The sequence below is a fragment of the Syngnathus floridae genome, chromosome 12 (genome assembly GCF_059516105.1).
Source record: "Syngnathus floridae isolate MCC-2025c chromosome 12, RoL_Sflo_1.0, whole genome shotgun sequence".
Lineage (NCBI taxonomy): Eukaryota > Metazoa > Chordata > Actinopteri > Syngnathiformes > Syngnathidae > Syngnathus > Syngnathus floridae.
In genome coordinates this window covers 9,351,605-9,369,754 of record NC_142424.1, presented here as the reverse complement: position 1 = coordinate 9,369,754, position 18,150 = coordinate 9,351,605, and the positions used below count along the sequence as shown (strand labels likewise).

At 41.5% G+C, this 18,150-nt stretch overlaps 1 protein-coding gene and 1 long non-coding RNA gene across 2 annotated transcripts; one reads left to right on the top strand and one right to left on the bottom strand.

Annotated features, from left to right (window-relative positions):
- The first annotated feature begins 1,542 nt into the window (after positions 1 to 1,542).
- slc71a2a (solute carrier family 71 member 2a) lies at positions 1,543 to 16,592 on the top strand. The gene is made up of 12 exons (XM_088392253.1): positions 1,543 to 1,914; positions 5,023 to 5,121; positions 6,461 to 6,523; positions 6,792 to 6,919; positions 7,718 to 7,832; positions 8,286 to 8,504; positions 11,004 to 11,117; positions 11,782 to 11,853; positions 12,735 to 12,847; positions 12,984 to 13,081; positions 13,263 to 13,420; positions 13,540 to 16,592. The coding sequence occupies exons 1-12, from the start codon at positions 1,840 to 1,842 to the stop codon at positions 13,810 to 13,812; spliced, it is 1,527 nt and encodes a 508-aa protein (XP_088248379.1). The 5' UTR covers positions 1,543 to 1,839; the 3' UTR covers positions 13,813 to 16,592.
- LOC148390001 (uncharacterized) lies at positions 1,617 to 2,899 on the bottom strand. Its single transcript, XR_015861778.1, has 3 exons — positions 2,802 to 2,899; positions 2,699 to 2,723; positions 1,617 to 1,985 (listed from the first exon to the last, which is right to left on the bottom strand). It is a non-coding gene; the product is annotated as an uncharacterized LOC148390001 (long non-coding RNA).
- Positions 16,593 to 18,150: the final 1,558 nt, after the last annotated feature.

The following is an 18,150-nucleotide window of genomic DNA, read 5'->3' as shown; positions in this document are numbered from 1 at the left end:
GATTCTTTAAAACCAAAGGAAATAGAAACAAGAAAGCTGACAATTATATTTAAGCTCAAAATGTCAGAGTATGAATGCAAAGGCAGGTGTTTGAGGGTTACTGCAACGACAAAAAGCCACCCTCTGTGATTCAGTTTAGATTTGGGTTATATAGTAAATTAGGGTTCCTGTGAATCCTTAACCCCGATGATCGTATCATATTGTCCTTGAGCAAGGCATTAAACTTTATTTTGTTCCCAGTAGGGCCTGGCAGCGCCGTTCACGGCAGCATCACTTTTCTGTGTTTCTTGGGGGTATTTTCACCAAGCGTAACAAATTTGAAAAGGTCTCACGCCCCCCCCAGCAAAGTTACAGTGGTTACTCATTCTAATAGCAGCCCTATTAGAATAAGTCAACCTGTGAGATTAGGTGCCCCCTCCCATTTTCAAATTCATCAACTGTTTGTAGCTATCAGTGATTTCTAATTGTGAACTAGTAAATTGGCTTTTTCACAGCATGGCTCAGTCGTAGAATGAATTCAAGGTGGTGGGTTCAATCCTAAACCCCAATGACCAGTGTCCTTGAGCATGACACAAGCACTGGTTCATAAAATGTTCTAAAAGCCATATAATTCACACATAATGCAGCAAATTTAATTTACCCTAAGATGTATTGTAGGAACCTTGTAATTACTGCACAGTGAAAAGTGGTTGACTAAATATTTATATTCATAACAACTTGGACTGTATGTTATAACATATTTATAAATTCTGCTATAGGCGGAACGTCACGTTATTAAACCTGGAAAACGAGTGAGATTCTTGTGTATGTAGTAATTCTGACGAGCATAGCATCTGCTTGCCATGGTGGTTTGAGATTGCTCATTATTTTTTATGGCTGTGATTTTTGTATAGAAGTTAATAGAGGATGTTTGAATGCAAACAAAGGACAATTTAGAATCTTCCATAATCCCAACATGAAAATTGTTGGAATGTGGCCGTATACTTCGGTGAACGTCATGGAGTGGAATTATTTATAGTATTCGACTATCAGGAGTGGCAAATGTATCATGTGTTAGAGCATTTTTTGAAAAATCTCTCTGATTGATAAGAGGCAGTCACGTTTTCCTCCATCATTTTTCAGGCACACGAACGCACGCACGAACCCTCACGCACAAGCAGCCAGCCAAGACCACTGCCATTTACACGTGATCAGATTACACACTGCTAGTCCGTCTCCGTCTGTTACTGCGACAACAACCGGAATGTTTCAAAGTAAAAAATATACTTTGCCAAATGCGCAGACGCAAATCGGTGGTTCACGATCGACATCTTTCCTTCATTTGAAGGAAGCAACATAAATTAAATTTGATCAATTTACTGTATTTATTGGTTGAACGAATCACCGTGCGAGAAAGTGAGAGAGCCAATTCAAAATGGAACCTCATAATTAGTTAATTGCTCAGTGCTTCATGGACCCTTCATAGCTGTGTCTTAAGCAATGAGTAACACAGGCATGAGAACAACTGCAATCAATCAATAAACTCCGCAAAATTTTGCGCCATAGCGAAACGTAAGACGAACCGGAAGTTCAGTGCTTCTCATGTCTACCTTGACAGTATGCGTGAATGCACCATCCCAACGGAGTGAACCGCTGAGTGCTGACTAAACCGATGGAGTAACCAACTAAACTATCCACCCTGAGACGATCATCTCATTATTGCTTGCATTCTGTTCGTAATCCCTTCGCTCGGTCTAGCCTCTTCGGGGCTCTCTTTAAGGTGACATCCTGGAACCACCCGGAGAACCGCGGATATCAACGCGGCAAGGATGCTTCGTCACCGGCGGCAGGTGTGAAGAGATGGCGGGGGAACCGCCGGCAGGCACCGGCCGAGTGGTTCTTGTCAAGAAGATCGTCATGAAGGACGGGGCCGCGGTGGGTAGATGACACGCCATTTTGACATCATTCTGCCTCAGCAATCCGTTCAGCATTGTCCTTATTTCACCCTGCACGTGTTATTGGAATTATCACTATTTGGATTGGAAAGCGATCACGTGAATTAATTCATTTGTCATATGATGTTATGATATAATTTGACATTTATTTTTCACAGTATGCAAAACACACCTTCAGACCAATATTTCATTTGATTAGAACGAGGTTTTGAATAAGTGTTTGAACGCAATATAGTCAAACAGTATAATAGGGCGCGTTATAAGACAGAGGCCCATTTGTGTTATAATCAATCAGTCGGCTGTGATCAGAGCAATGGTGATGTGCTCAGGATGCAGCCATTATCTGTTACATAACAACTCTGCCTCGAACACACAGCGTTCAGTGGCAGTCTGCACCCTCTACAATAGATGCTCAAGCGTCCATTTTAACATCTCTGCTGAACTCAGCTCACCGCATTGCAATCACTCTGACACATACATTGTCATTCATATTAGCAAATATTTTGTTGTTGATTAGTTAAGAAAACACATTGATTTGGACTTTGCTCCTGTGTATTGTACTGAATTTTGTGTACAGCTGGTTGGATAAGAAAATTATGTAATGCCTGTCAATTACTAAGACTGCACGCTGCATAAGTGGGTAGCACAGATGCCTCACAGATTTGCAGTTGTGTTCGAATCCCAGCTCGAGCCTTTTTATGTGGAGTTTATTCTATCTGGATTCTCTGATTTGCAAATTAAATTGAAGACATCATTTTACTTACAGTGCGAATGGTTGTTTGTCTTTACCTGTATAGAAAATGATTGGATGGCTATCAATTTCAAATTAATTACATCGGTTTACATTGTAGAGCAGTGTTTGCCAACCTCTATTGAGCCAAGGCATACGATTTGGATGAATAAAGTCTCGTGGCACACTACCAAACAAAATGTAACAAAAATACACTGCTCAAAAGGAACAGTTTTTTATCAGGGTATGTATTGAATTCAATTAGACTTTTCTGATAATGTTTTGGTCAGGTACGTGGCAGAGGGGGTTGTTAATCACTTTCAGCTGCATTGGTGTTGATGGAATTAACAACAGGTGCACTAGAGGGGCAACAACGAGATGGTCGCCAAAACAAGACTGATTTTGCAGGTGGGGGCCATTTCAAGTTCCTCCCTCTTGATCTTTTTTAACTGTTTTTCCACAAGTGTTGGCTTTAGCTAGAGTCATTATCACAACTTGGAGCATGAGGCGATTTCTTAACCCTCCTAAAGTTGCGCACATTGTCCAACTCCTCCAGGATGCTGTTGCAAGAAGATTTGATGTGTCTCCCAGTACAATCTCCAGAGCATGGAGGAGATTCCAGGAGACAGGCAGTTCCTCTAGGAGAGCTGAACAGGGCCGTAGACGTTCCTCATTCCATCAGCAGGACCAATATCTGCAGCTTTGTGCAAGGAGGAACAGGTTGAGCACTGCCCGAGCCCTACAGAATGACCTCCAGCAGGCTACTGGTGTGAATGTCTCTGCCCAAACAGTCAGAAACAGACTTCACGAAGGTGGCCTCAGGACACAATGTCCTGTAGTGTTTCCCGTGCTCATTGCTTAGCACCGTGGAGCTCGATTGGCATTTGCCATAGAACACCAGAATCGGCAAGTCCGCCACTGGTGCCCTGTGCTTTTCACAGATGAGAGCAGGTTTACCCTGAGCACCTGTGATAGACGTGAAAGGGTCTTGAGAAGCCAAGGAGAGCACTATGCTGCCTGCAACAACATTCAGCATGACCGGTTTGGTGGTGGGTCAGTGATGGTCTGGGGAGGCATTTCCATGGAGGGACAAACAGACCTCTACAGGCTAGAGAACGGCAGTGTGACTGCCATTAGGTATCGGGATGAAATCCTTGCACCCATGGTCACACCCTATGCTGGTGCAGTAGGTCCTGGGTTCCTCCTGATCCACAACAATGCACGGCCTGTTGTGGCAAGAGTATGCAGACAGTATCTGGAGGATGAAGGAATTGACACAATTGAATGGCCCTCATGATCACCTGATCTAAACCCGATAGAACACCTCTGGGACATAATGTTTCGGTCCATCATACGCCGCCAGGTTGCTCCTCAGACTTTACAGGAGCTCAGTGATGCCCTTAGACAGATCTGGGAGGACATCTCACAAGACACCATCCGTCGTCTCATTAGGAGCATGCCGCGACGTTGTCAAGCATGCATACAAGCTCGTGGGGACCACACAAGATATTGAAAATAATTTTGAGTTGCAGAAATTGAATTTAGGCAAAAAGGACGAGTCTGCCATATCATTTTTTCACTTTGATTTTTGGAGTGTTTGCATACTGAGCCCTCTGTAGGCTGAAAACGTTTATTTCCATCAAAAGATGTGGTATCCTTTTGTTCCTGAGACATTAAACTGTCCATATCGGTATAGATATCGCTCCCAAAAAATGTCACCATTGAAATCTAATGTGTTTTCAAAGTGTTCCTTTAATTTTTTTGAGCAGTGTATATGCATACTGACATGACAATAACGTGGTGGTATCACAAGAACATTTCATTGTGTGTGTGCGTGTGTGTGTGTGTATGTGTATGTACTAAATGCGTGATATGTATACATATATGTATGTATATATATATATATATATGTATGGTTGTATATATATATATATATATGTATGTGTATATATATATATAGAGAGAGAGAGAGAGAGAGAGAGAGAGAGAGAGAGAGAGAGAGAGAGAGAGAGAGAGAGAGAGAGAGAGAGAGAGAGAGAGAGAGAGAGAGAGAGAGAGAGAGAGAGAGAGAGAGAGAGAGAGAGAGAGAGAGAGAGAGAGAGAGAGAGAGAGAGAGAGAGAGAGAGAGAGAGAGAGAGAGAGAGAGAGAGAGAGAGAGAGAGAGAGAGAGAGAGAGAGAGAGAGATACTATATACATATATACACACACTATTATCATTTTATGTCCGTGATGGAGTTTTACTGAGTTAACAGAGATATGACACTCCCCAACTGTGACATTAAACTCTGGTGGCAGAATTAGATTGTATGCCTCTCTGCCTCACTAAACTATAGTAGTGATTTGAATGTGTGTATTAGCTTCAACAGGGTATCGGCCGACCAAGTGTGTACCATGCAGTTGTGGTCATCTTCCTTGAGTTCTTTGCCTGGGGTTTGCTGACCACACCCATGCTCACGGTAAGTAAGTTTGTGTCACACACATAAAACAAAGTTGCATCTTGGCAAGTGTATAGACTCGTCAACAATTCACAGTGAAAACATCTGTTGTCTTCTGTCCAGAATAGCACTTCACTTTAGAGTAGTTCACAAGGCCATTTGAACCTTGTTGATGTCATCACTTTGAATGAAGAAATTGGAAGCTTTTTGTAGGTCGCAGTGGGATTTTAGTCTATCCATCCATATTCTATATCGCTTGTCCCCACGGGGGTCGCGGGCGTGCTGGAGCCTATCCCAGCAGTCATCGGGCAGTAGGCGGCGGACACCCTGAACTCGCAATCACACCTAGGGACAATTTGAAGTGCTCAATCAGCCTACCATTCTCCTCATGACCATGGTGTAATCTTTTCAATAACAATATAATTTATGAACTCATGACCACAGTGCAATCTTTTCAATAGCAATTAACTTACCACGTTCCTTTCACAGTTTTCATTACATTGCACGGAATCATTTGTTTTGCTGTATAGACGTTTGTACCAAGCATGTTTTTGGGATGCGGGAGGAAACCAGAGTGCCCAGAGAAAACCCACTCGGGCTTGGGGAGAACATGCAAACTTAAGATAGGGAGGGCCGGAGGTGGAATCCAACCCACACCGGCGGATGTGCTAACCAGTGCCCCACCGAGCCGCCTTGGGATTTTAGTGCTTTTGCTCATCTTAGTAATTATCTTCATCAATGTCATTGCACAGGAGATAAACACTTTAGAACTATCACTATCAAATATTTTTAGAACCCATTAGTCTCCTAAATATTCCATCAATTAATCAGAAACAATTTTATTTCCTTAAAAGTGTATTTAAAGAAAATCCCCAACTATTTATTAACCAATTATTTTTGTTTATTTTATGTATTTAGTATTTAAAAAGTAACAAAACAACTTGGGTAAAGTGGTGTGATCCGTGAAGATAGCTTTTCTGCTTGGAAATGTATCGACGATTTTTTTACTCAAAACCAGAACTCGTGGAAGTCACATTTTTATTTAATAAATATGATGAGGACTCAAATAAAGGAAGGGTATTACTTTTTAGAAATTCTACTTCATATAATTTCTTTTTACCCCTGAGTTTAATATATATTTTTGTTGAATGCAGAAATACTAATAATATCAATAATGATACCATTCAGTAAAAGAAATATTATCTTTGTGACTTGATTTGGTGGTTAAAATATATTTTGAGAATTACCAATGTAGTTCAAGTCGTGTAGCTGCCTTATTTTTAGATACAGTGGCAGTGATTGTACAAAGTTTATTAAACAATATGAAAATATGATCTATCTTTATTGTCTTTCTGTGTAGGTGTTACATGAAACATTTCCACAGCATACGTTTCTGATGAATGGACTCATTCAAGGCGTGAAGGTAAAAATGTTTTTCAAAAATGTTATTTGCAAATCATTGGTATGGATTTTGCATTTTTTGGGGGGAAAATTTAAATCAGACTACTCGGGTTACTGCAAATTACATCGTCAAGAGTTGAATTGATATACAGAAACATAATGGCATAGAAAATTCACATTTTGGTAGGACTAGAATCAATTTTAAACAAGACATTGGCCTTATTAACTACTATTCAGCATTTTTTACAAGTGTTTTTTGCTGTCACTGACTTTCTTTTCCTCCTGTCAAGGGTCTTTTATCGTTCATGTCTGCCCCTCTGATTGGTGCTTTGTCTGATGTGTGGGGGAGGCGTTCGTTCCTGTTGGTCACTGTCTTCTTCACCTGTGCCCCAATCCCCCTCATGAGACTCAGCCCTTGGTAGGTCACGGTGTAATCTTTTTCCACAATAAAAATTAACTTCACAGTTTTCATTACATTGCACGGAATCATTTGTTCTGCTGTATCCAATAGACCAGGGGTGTCAAACTCATTTTTATCGCGAGCCGCGTTGTTGTCATAGCTTCTTTCGGAGGGCCATTATGACTGTCAACCCAAATAAATGTATGAGCACCTCATATTATATACAGTAAAAGGTACAAAACAAACTGACAAATAACTCGTTTTCAAACCAGAGGAGTAAAAACTGGTCAAATATTAAAAAAAAAAAAAGATATTAAAAGTGAAGACAATTTGTAATTCTAGTAATGACACATGAATTTGATGCACAATTTGTCTTCGTGGACCACATAAAATGATGCGGCGGGCCGTATCTGGCCCCCGAGCCTTGAGTTTGACACCTGTGCAATAGCCATTTCTCAAATGCTGAGCCTCTAAGTCAAAATTATGTTTTTTTTTAGAGACTTTTGTGTTAGTGTTAAGCAATTAACAAGTAACATTGATCATCCCATTACTACGAACGCGTGGCCAACTTATCACTGCTTCTATTTACAATATACTTGTCTATATATATACTATATATATATAATCGTCAGTCTCAAACTGTGGCAAGCATCAACTCTTCTTTATTCAACCACTAAAGCCATTTCCTTAAATAGTATTTAGTGATTTATACCTTTGCTAATATTGCTAAAAAATGAGCAATGGCCAAGAAGTAAAATTGAAATTCTTTTTCACAAATATATCTATGATGTGACTTCTCTCTTCCTTCTTTAACAGGTGGTACTTTGCCATGATCTCCATGTCAGGAGCGTTCTCTGTCACCTTCTCTGTCATTTTTGCGTATGTTGCTGATGTGACAGATGAAAGAGAGCGGAGTACAGCTTATGGTCTGGTAAGTACTGGATTATCTTGTCCTTTCTTTTAAGGTTTGTTAATTTTATTAACAAATGCTTGCTAACCATTGTTGAAAAAGGACTTACAGTATGCTTCTCAGCTGTAGCGGATAGTTGAACCCGTGGCATTCACAAACGGGCTTAAAAGAAAACAATGAGGCACATCAAATTTAAATATGTTGTTTATGATTCATCTTTAAGGCTTCGAGTGAACACAAGATACACATTAAAAGTCAATAGTCCTGTGACTTTTGTTGAAATATGGAGTGTGAATGATTCATTGCTGCAATTTGTCATCCATTTAAATGGCAGCCAGTGAGTCACTGCAAAATTATTATTTTATAGTTACATGTTTGGCTGCTTGTGGAGCCGGCATGTGCAGTTAAAGAAAATGTTCATTTCAAGTCAACGCAATGCTGCATTCCATTCCTCCTATTGTCCATTTGTTCCAGGTGTCTGCTACGTTTGCAGCTAGCCTGGTGACAAGTCCAGCAATTGGGGCATATTTGTCAGCATGGTATGGGGACAACCTGGTGGTTCTGGTGGCTACACTGATCGCCCTCGTCGACATCTGCTTCATCCTGCTTGCTGTGCCTGAGTCTCTGCCGGACAAAATGAGGCTTAATACCTGGGGTGCACCAATATCCTGGGAACAAGCGGACCCCTTCGCTGTAAGTAACTGTATTTAAAAATGACAATTTGGATTACTAGGAAAAGTCTACACTTGCACAGGTACTTACCTTTTGCATCTACCTTACTTAAGCCACTTTAGAAGAACATTAATACAAAATTAGCCCAATAACAATCACATTCATACCATGGATGCATGTACTACTTAACTCAACTTTATTCAGATAAAAGCAGCAGAAACAAAATAAAAATTGAAAATAAAATATAATGATGGAAAAATAGCAATAATAATAATAGTTATAAATGTGTATTTTTACTAAAATGATGAAAATGCAATCTTTAAAAACATAAAACCAGTGAGTAAGATCACTCCCACAGAACCACCACAGGGGGCCCACCATATCATTTCAGGTTTGCTAGTCAATCAAAATTTACTTTGCTCTGACATTTGCTATTTATCAATGATGATGGAATCTCCCGTCGAGCCGAAGGATGAGTAGACTAGCAGTTATTTCTGCAAGTTTTACCAGCACAAATATTGTTTTAAGTGTCAAGCGGCCGTGCCGTCCCCTTGCCGCGCTCTCGCCTTCAGAGGGCCGTTTGCCCAGCAGGTGCAGGTACTGCCACATGCAGGGCGCCCTAAGAAGGTGCAGCTTTACAGCATTCCCAATCCAACCCTTAAATGCTGAGTGTCAGGGGTCACCAACACGTTGCCCGCGGGCACCAGGTCGCCCGTGAGGACCGCACGAGTCGCCCGCAGGACTGTTCTAAAATTAGCTCAAATAGCGGCACTTGTCACTGAGCTGCATCTATTTATTTTGCAGTCAAACCTCGGTTTTTGAACGTCCCTGTTCTCGAAATAATCGGAATTCGAACAAAAAATTCGAGATTTTTTTGCTTCGGTTGTAGAACAAAATTCGGAGGTCGAACCTCGCGAGATGAGCCGGGAGGACCCGAGAAAACCCGACCGCGCGGCCCGGATGCCGACTGACTCCGTTGTTATTGTATTTTCGTTACTTTGAGGATTGTATTAACCCCTAATCATGACTCCAAAGACAGCAAGTGGGAGCAGTAAAGAAATTCTGAAACACAAAGACGCTCTTAAAGCAATGTGACAGTGAGCGCCCGGCGCGCTGCGGTTGCGTGATCGGACAAAATTAAGATTCCTGCGCACTGAGGTCCACTTAAATTTTGGAAAGTACATCAAAACTTTTAAAATATTTTCCAAATTTTAGCGACGGCTCTGTCACAGTAACGCGCCCAGCGCGGTGTAGTTGCGGGGTGGGCGACGTTGCGCGTTCGGCGGTGCGCTGCGGTTAAGCGATCGGACCAAATTAAGCTCCCTGCGCACTGAGGTCCACTTAGATTTTTTAAAGTACATCAGGACTTTAAAAATATTTTCTAAATTTTAGCGACCGCTCTGTCACAATAATGCGACCAGCACGGTGCAGTTGCGCGGTCAGCGACGCGCTACGGTTGCGTGTTCGGCGGTGCGCTGCTGTTGCGCGATCGGACAAAATTAAGCTCCCTGCGCACTTAGGTCCACTTAAATTTTGGAAAGTACCTCAGGACTTTAGAAATATTTTCTAAATTTCAGCGACGGCTCTGTCACAATAATGCGACCGGCGCGGTGCAGTTGCGCGGTGGGCGACGCGCTACGGTTTACGCGTTCGGCGGTGCGCTGATGTTGCGCGATCGGACAAATATGCGCAAATGAAAAAATGCTTAAGAAAGGCGGGTTTTTTTGTCTTGAAACGGATTATATTTTTTCCCATTATTTGTAAAAATAGATTCGGAATTCGACCGATTTGCTTCTCGAACCGCCTTCTGGAACGGATTGTGGTCAAAAACCAAGGTTTGACTGTATTTTTGCTATTCTTGTTAAAATCACACTTACATGTGAACTGGAAATGACAATAATAACACATAGTGAAAGCCAAATTGAGCAAATTGACTATTTCAGAAGTATGTGTCAAACTGGTAGCCCTTTGCTTTAATCAGTACCCAGGAAGTAGCTCTCCGTTTAAGAAAGGTTGGTGACCCCTGCTGAGTGTCAAGGAGGGAGGCATCAGGTTCCATTTTTTATAGTCTTTGGTATGACTCGGCCAGGGATCGAACCCACGACCTCCCAGTCTCAGGGCGGACACTCATACCACAAGGCCACTGAGCTTATCAATAAGACAATAAATATAATACACCTAAAGGAAATTCTGACTCATGATGACCTGATGCGAATATTGTGACCTTTATGCACACAAATGCTTTGCTAATAGGGTTATCAATCAATCATAAAATATTTAATCCTCCAACCTGTCCCATTTTTTAAATAAATGAAATAATATTTGAACAAACCATCTTCACTGGCTGTTCTTTTGTATGTAGTAAGAGGTGATCATATCATCCGGCATCATATTATTTGGGTTCATAGTCATAACCGCCTTCCGAAGTAAACCATAACTAAGATGTGGCGGTGCTTTTTTTACCTACTTCTGTCTTGTATTTCCTGTCTTTCTATTGTTGTTTTGCTCTCTTTCTTTCAGTCTCTGAGGAAGGTGGGTCAGGACCCTACAGTCCTACTCATATGTATCACAGTGTTCCTGTCATACTTACCCGAGGCTGGACAGTACTCCAGCTTCTTCCTCTACCTGCGACAGGTAAGATACACACACCACTTCTCTTTAATAGGTCCACCGATGTTTGAAGCTACACTCCCTTATAACACTCCCTTATAGCGGTTTTTGATTTGAACAAAGAATTATATCTCGAAACAGGTCATTTTACATCACAAAATAGTATTTTCCTTAAAATTACATTAAATCCAATTTTCTTTAACTTATATTGAGATGCACTGAACAGTCTGGAAATTACAGCGTTTGGAGGGAGGGATCTCGCCTCCAAAAAAAAATTCATCTCATGGTGGAAATATGAGTTCAAACACATAACGTTCAAGAAAACGACTTACATTTAGTGAAAAGCATTCAAGATGAACGTATTTTCTCATTTTCTCATCGTATTGGGAACAAAGGGCGGGGGAATTTTGGAACAGCAGATTTCAATTCGTCAATCAGAGCAATCAAAATAAAATACAATAAACCAAATTAGACAGAGTTAAACAGAATTAAGATGTTTAAGTAGAGTGAAAAATACAATCTGTCGTGCAGTGGATGTGTATTTTCTCTCTTAGATGTTTTAAGGTAACACTTAATCTAATTATTAACTTAAAGAGGAAAGAAAAGGAAAACAAATACATTTTTGTTGTAAATCTGCAATATTTCATCAGCATGTTTAATCATATTCACTTTTGTAAAATCCTTGCAGGTCGTCAATTTCTCCTCTACAACAATTGCTGTTTTTATTGGAGTTGTAGGAATTCTCTCCATTGTTGCACAGGTAAAACACTCAAGAAGATTTTTGCACTACAGCTATCCATCCATCCATCCATCCATCCATCCATTTTCTGTACCGCTTGTCCCCACGGGGGTCGCGGGCGTGCTGGAGCCTATCCCAGCCATCATCGGACAGTAGGTGGGGGGACACCCTGAACTGGTTGCCAGCCAATTGCAGGGCACACATAGACGAACAACCATCCACACTCACACCTCGCAATTTAGAGTGCTCAATCGGAATTTGGAGTGCTCAATCGGCCTACCAAGCATGTTGTTGGGATGTGGGAGGAAACTGGAGTGCCCGGAGAAAACCCACGCTGGCACGGGGAGAACAGGCAAACTCCACACAGGGAGGGCTGGAGGTGGAATCGAACGTCCACCCTCCTCACTGTGAGGCAGACGTGCTAACCAGTATGTCACCGTGCCCCCGAGCACTACAGCTAATGAAGTGGAATAAGGAAACCAGATTATGAGAACAATCGTGTCGTGACATTAATATGCTATTTTGTCGTAGTTGTGTCTGTCGCTGCTGCTGCTGCTGCTGCTGTTGTAGTTGGTGTTAGTAGTTATCATACGTAGTCTAAGCGAATATTCAAAACTAACAGCATGGCTTAGTTAGCTCTTTGTTTTTAGCCTCTCAACTGTCCATTTTTCAAAAAGCAACCACTCGCAAAACATACAACATAAGCGGAATGCGGAAAATGTTTTTAATACCATTTAATGCAAATAAAACTGTCCAACTATTCGACTATTCGATAAATCAATCTAAAAATATTTGATAGTGACCCTATCATAATTTCAGCTAAGCAGACTTTTTTTATGCAGCTCAACTCATGAAGTATAAAAAAAAATGATAATAATAATTTGGCTGTTTTTCATCTTCAGACTCTTGTGCTCACACTGCTTATGAGGACTCTTGGTAATAAGAACACAGTTCTGTTGGGTCTGGGCTTCCAGATTCTTCAACTGGCCTGGTATGGCTTTGGATCAGAGCCTTGGTGAGATCCATTTGTGTTTTTTTTTTTTTTTTGCATGAACATCACCACTGTTCAGACTCTGCGAAGGATACCTTAACTCCCACCTTATTCCCCCAGATAATCATGTTGTCATGTGTTTGGGCGTTTATGTTTACAGGATGATGTGGGCAGCTGGTGCTGTTGCAGCCATGTCCTCTATAACCTTCCCTGCAGTCTCAGCTTTGGTGTCACAGTCTGCTGATCCAGATAAGCAAGGTGACAAAGAGAATTTCTACCCTTTTCTGCTAAGATCCCATCTCTCTCACAATGAAAGGTCACTGCACCAGTATTAAGATTGGTGACTGGACTCATGTGAAGAGGTCATGTATTATGAGCACTTAGCAGTCTGTAGCTAAGTCACTTATTATGTTGACCTGAGTTCAATATGTCCCCATAGGTGTGGCGCAGGGAATGATCACGGGTATCCGAGGTCTGTGTAACGGTTTAGGTCCAGCTCTGTATGGATTTATCTTCTTTCTCTTCAATGTGGAGCTCAACACTATGGACCCCATCGAGGGAGACTTTGACCCCCTGCCTCTTCACAGTCCCACTGAGGTACATACATAAAGAAATTAAAGAGACTCTTGATTGTTTTTAATAAAACACAGGAGGAACAAGATATCAAACCAGCACTTTATTAAATTATTAACTTTTTTTTTTCTTGTTTGTTCTAGCAAACGCTCATCCCTGGCCCACCTTTCCTTTTGGGGTCATGTACAGTGATTGTCGCCTTCCTCGTTGCTCTCTTCATCCCAGAAAAAGCATCTTCCGCCTCTTCGTCATCCCAGCTGCCTCTCAGTGACAAGCCTCGCCCAACAAGCAAAGAGTCGCTGTCGTCACTGGCAGGCATCCATATTAACACACCTCTACCAGGCAGCGACGAAGAAACTCCTCCCACCACCAGTGATGAGGATTTTGAACCTCTGCTGCAGGACAGTATTGTTTGAAGGACCACTGATAGGACCACAGCTTGTGGGACTCACATTGTAATTTGATTGTTTGGCATTTTGTTTGAAGCAAGAGCACATATCCATTGCTGCTGTGAGAGTAAAAGTACAGTATCTTGATAGTCTGAAGTTTGTGACTGACAGTAAGATCCTCCAATTGCATTGATGCTTTGCCAGTGGGCGGGACAAGCAATTCACTGAACTGACCAGCAGAGCCAGCAGTTGGTTTAACAGAGTGGCACGCGCAAAGTGCTCCAAATGTGAGCCTAATGTGAAAGTATGTGATTGATAAAATTAAGTTGTGACCAAGATGGATCACACTGATATTGACACCAGCTTTTGATTTGATTGAAAGGAGAATCATATATATTTTGGTTTTCCTAAGAGTTTTCTTGAAAGTAAGTAGTGTCTCACTCTTGGTGAGTACCCAGCTGAACTGAAAGTCTTTAGGGTGGAACTGTTGTATATCTTTATGCCTAAAATAGAAGATTTTTTCAATTCAAGGAAGTTATCATTTTCAGCTTCATCTTAAAGCTGAATTGTACTGATGTTCATTTTTTAATGGGTATTGTTGTTATAGAAACATGTCTGCAACATATTTACAGCTGATAATGTATCAGTGGTGATTTGTAAATTTCTACTTGGTAAGAAAGAACAAAATATGAGAACCTACTATAATATCCTGGAAGATAATTGAGCCACATCAAATCTTGAATTTCAAGATGTATTTTTAAATACCTAATTCCATCAATCTGTTCATTCGTCTTCTTCCACTGCTCTGTGGTTTGATCATTTGGACAGCTGCCTAAGCAGTGAACCTCAGACTTGTTTTGCCACTTTGTCCATCTCTTCCATGAGATCCTGAGACATCTCCAGGGCAGCTGAGAGACATTGTGAACTTTACTCTGAGCACCTCCAGGGTTGCTTACCTCCTCCTAGAGTATTATTTAGGGATAGTGAAACCCTATGGAGCAATCTCATTCTAGCAGCTGTTTGTGATTTTGTTTTTTCTACTATCTACATCTTGTGCCCGAAGGTGATGATAGAAACATAGATGGACTGGTAAATTGAGAATCACCTTGCCACAGCTCACTTTTCATTTCGACAGACCGATGCAAAGTACGCATCACTGTCAATCTCTCGCTAAAAAAAAAAAATCCTCATGCGAGCAAGACCCCAAGATACTTGGACTCTTACACCTGGGGCAGGTGCTCATCCTCATCCCAGGGAGGGATTGAAGCCTTTTCTAACTGAGGCTCATAGTTTCAGATTTTGAGGTGCTGATTCTAATACCAACCGCTTCATACTCTGATGTAAACTACTTCACTAAGAGTGGAAGATAGCTGCTTGAACAAAACGAAATCATCTGCAGAGGACCCCAATCCGGAAGACCTCAAAGACTCAGCAGCGTCTGACCCTAAAGATAATAAGTGACAAAGGACAACTCAGAGTCTAATCCTCACCGGAAACAAATCCGGTTTACTGCCAACAATGTGATCCAAACTGTGGCAGCGCTCGTGTACAGACTGAAAGGTCCATATCACGAAGCACCCTTCACAGGACAGGCTAGTTGATAATCTGGGGATTATAGCCATGACAGGCACAGACCACTTAATATTTATCTTTAGAAAATATTGAAAAGCTAGTTAAACTCAAAATTGGGCAATAGCATAGCATCTTCCTATAATTTAAATCATCATGCTACCTCAGATCACACTCAACCTCTTATCATCTCTTAGATTTGTTTTATAATATCTAAACTTGGGGTCTTAAAGTACTTCTGAGTACTTGTATTAGACATTATTGTTGCAAACATTCTGGTGCTAATTCAGCAGTAGATGACATTCTTAATCATACAATATATTACCATGTTACAAATGTATTCTCAAAATAACACAAGTTGTGGTATCATTAGTGAATGTGCTCCAACTTTTTCTTTTTCCTCACCAGTATTCCCCTCCCTACCTACGTATGTGTGTTATGCTTCACACAAAAGCAATCTTTGTCACTTTAAGATGAAACTTAGTGCATCTTCACAATGCAATGCAGGTATAATGCTTGAGCTTCATGAAAGCTTTCAAGAAGAAAAAATGAGGAAGGAATGTCCAAGAATTTGTCTGTAGAAAAGTGGCACAGTGTAAAAGTGTTTTCTTTATGACCTAAAAATGTAACTGAACATGACAATGATTCATATGGCTAATTTAAGATTTTATGTTAATTAACTCACTGGATCAATATGAACTGCGATTAACCTTTGCTTTTAACACTGAGAGTTAATAATACAGGAAATCTGTAACCTCAAGATAGAATTTTTGATTAAATTAAATCAATATTTTCTTTTTTCTTGCGGTCATCGAATCAATACTCAACTGGCTCATACTAGCTTGTTTTCACCATCAATATTCTCGTGGAATCGTCACTTTGAAAAACCATTAATTGTAATAAACTGCTACAAAACCTCTGCCCTCACCATTGATATTTTGTCATATCATACAGTGTGTGGCATTTAAAAAATAAGACAACTGTCGATAATGTTTTTTCCCCCCAAGCTCTTATCACAAGATGCAAATGTGCACAACATTAACTGATTGTTAACCATTTTAATGCGAGCTGTACATCAGTCAGTGTCTCTGCACTGTAAATACTGTACATGAATTCAAATGTTTGCGATTAAATTAACTGTACATGCCATTTACTGTAAAATGTCGGCTCTAAATGTTTTCAGGCATATTGTTGATCAGTACAAATTAAAACAGAAACATTTTTTGACACCATCATAACCGAGTCTCTCTCAGCGTGTTGTTTATGCTCTTATGTTACTTCAGTTGTAAAAAAGATGCATTAAATCTTTAGTTTGCTCTTATTAAGATTTTTCTTCACCAGTTTACATGTGCAGTGAAAAAAAAATATATATATATGTGTATATCATCATCATCATCATCATCGGCGGTCACTCGGGACGAGTATGACTGTCTTTTTCTCAGGGTCGTCTACTTGTGGGTCCGCAGGTGGGCGTAGAGGCCGATCCGGGATCCACATATTTTTGAGCAGTGTGGGCAGGGGAAAGTGGTGGTGGTTTGTGGTCGTGCTGGAGCCTGTTTTTGTCTTTCCTTACGGAATTGTCGTTTGGTTTCTGCGACACGGCGGAGTTCCTTTTCGTGATGTGCTGCACCTTCTTGCACCGCTGCCCTCCAGCAGTTCCTGTTCAAGGCAATGCGCTCCCAGTCCTGAGATGTTATTTGGAATTTCTTGAGATTGGTCTTGAGGTTGTCCTTAAAACGTTTCTTTTGCTCGCGGACCTCTCTCCAGCTGGGAGTATAACATCTGTTTGGGGAGGCGGGTGTCAGCCATGTGGATGAGATGTCCTGTCCATCGGAGTTGGTGCTGCATTATTAAAGTGGTGATGCTCGGTATCCTGGCTTCCTCTAGAACGCTGATGTTTGTGTGTCTGTACTCCCATTTGATCCTGAGTATTTTCCTCAAGGTTCTCTGGTGGTGTTGTTCAAGAACTCGTAGGTGCCTGCTGGAGGTTGTCCATGATTCTGCCCCATAAAGTAAGGTGGGGAGAACCACAGCTTTGCAAACCAGGAGCTTGGTGTCAGCCCGGAGGTCTCTGTCTTCAAAGACTCTTTTCCGGAGTCTGGCGTACGTTCCACTGGCACAGCTCAGGCGATGGTTGACCTCAGAGTCAATGTCCGCTTTGGAGGAGAGAAGGCAGCCGAGGTAGGGGAAATGGTGAACATATTCAAGTGCAGTGTTGTCCACATTTATGATGGGCGGAGTAGATGGCTGGTTGGGTGGGGGTTGATGTAGCACCTGGGTCTTCTTGATGTTCACGGTCAGACCTAGGGCTCTGTATGCCTTAGCGAAGGAGTTCAGGATGCCCTGGAGGTCTTCTGCAGAGTGTGCTGCAATGGCATTATCGTCTGCATACTGGAGCTCCACAACCGTGGTGGTTCTGATCTTGGTTTTGGCTTTGAACCTGTTAAGGTTGAAGAGCCTGCCATCAGTTCTGTACCAAATTGGGATTCCGTGTGGTAGTTCTTCGTTGATGAGGTGGAGTATGGCGGCAATGAAGACAGAGAACAGGGTGGGTGCAATGATGCATCCCTGTTTGACCCCTGTCTCTACAGTGAAAGGGTCAGTCAAGGAGCTGTTGAGCACTGTGGCTGTCATTCCGTCATGTAATAAATGCAGTATTCTGACGTATTTATCCGGGCAACCATACCTCAGAAGGATGCTCCATAGGGCCTGGCGATCCACCGAGTCAAAGGCCTTTGTCAGGTCTATGAAAGCCATGAACAAAGGCTGTTTATGCTCACGGCATTTCTCCTGGAG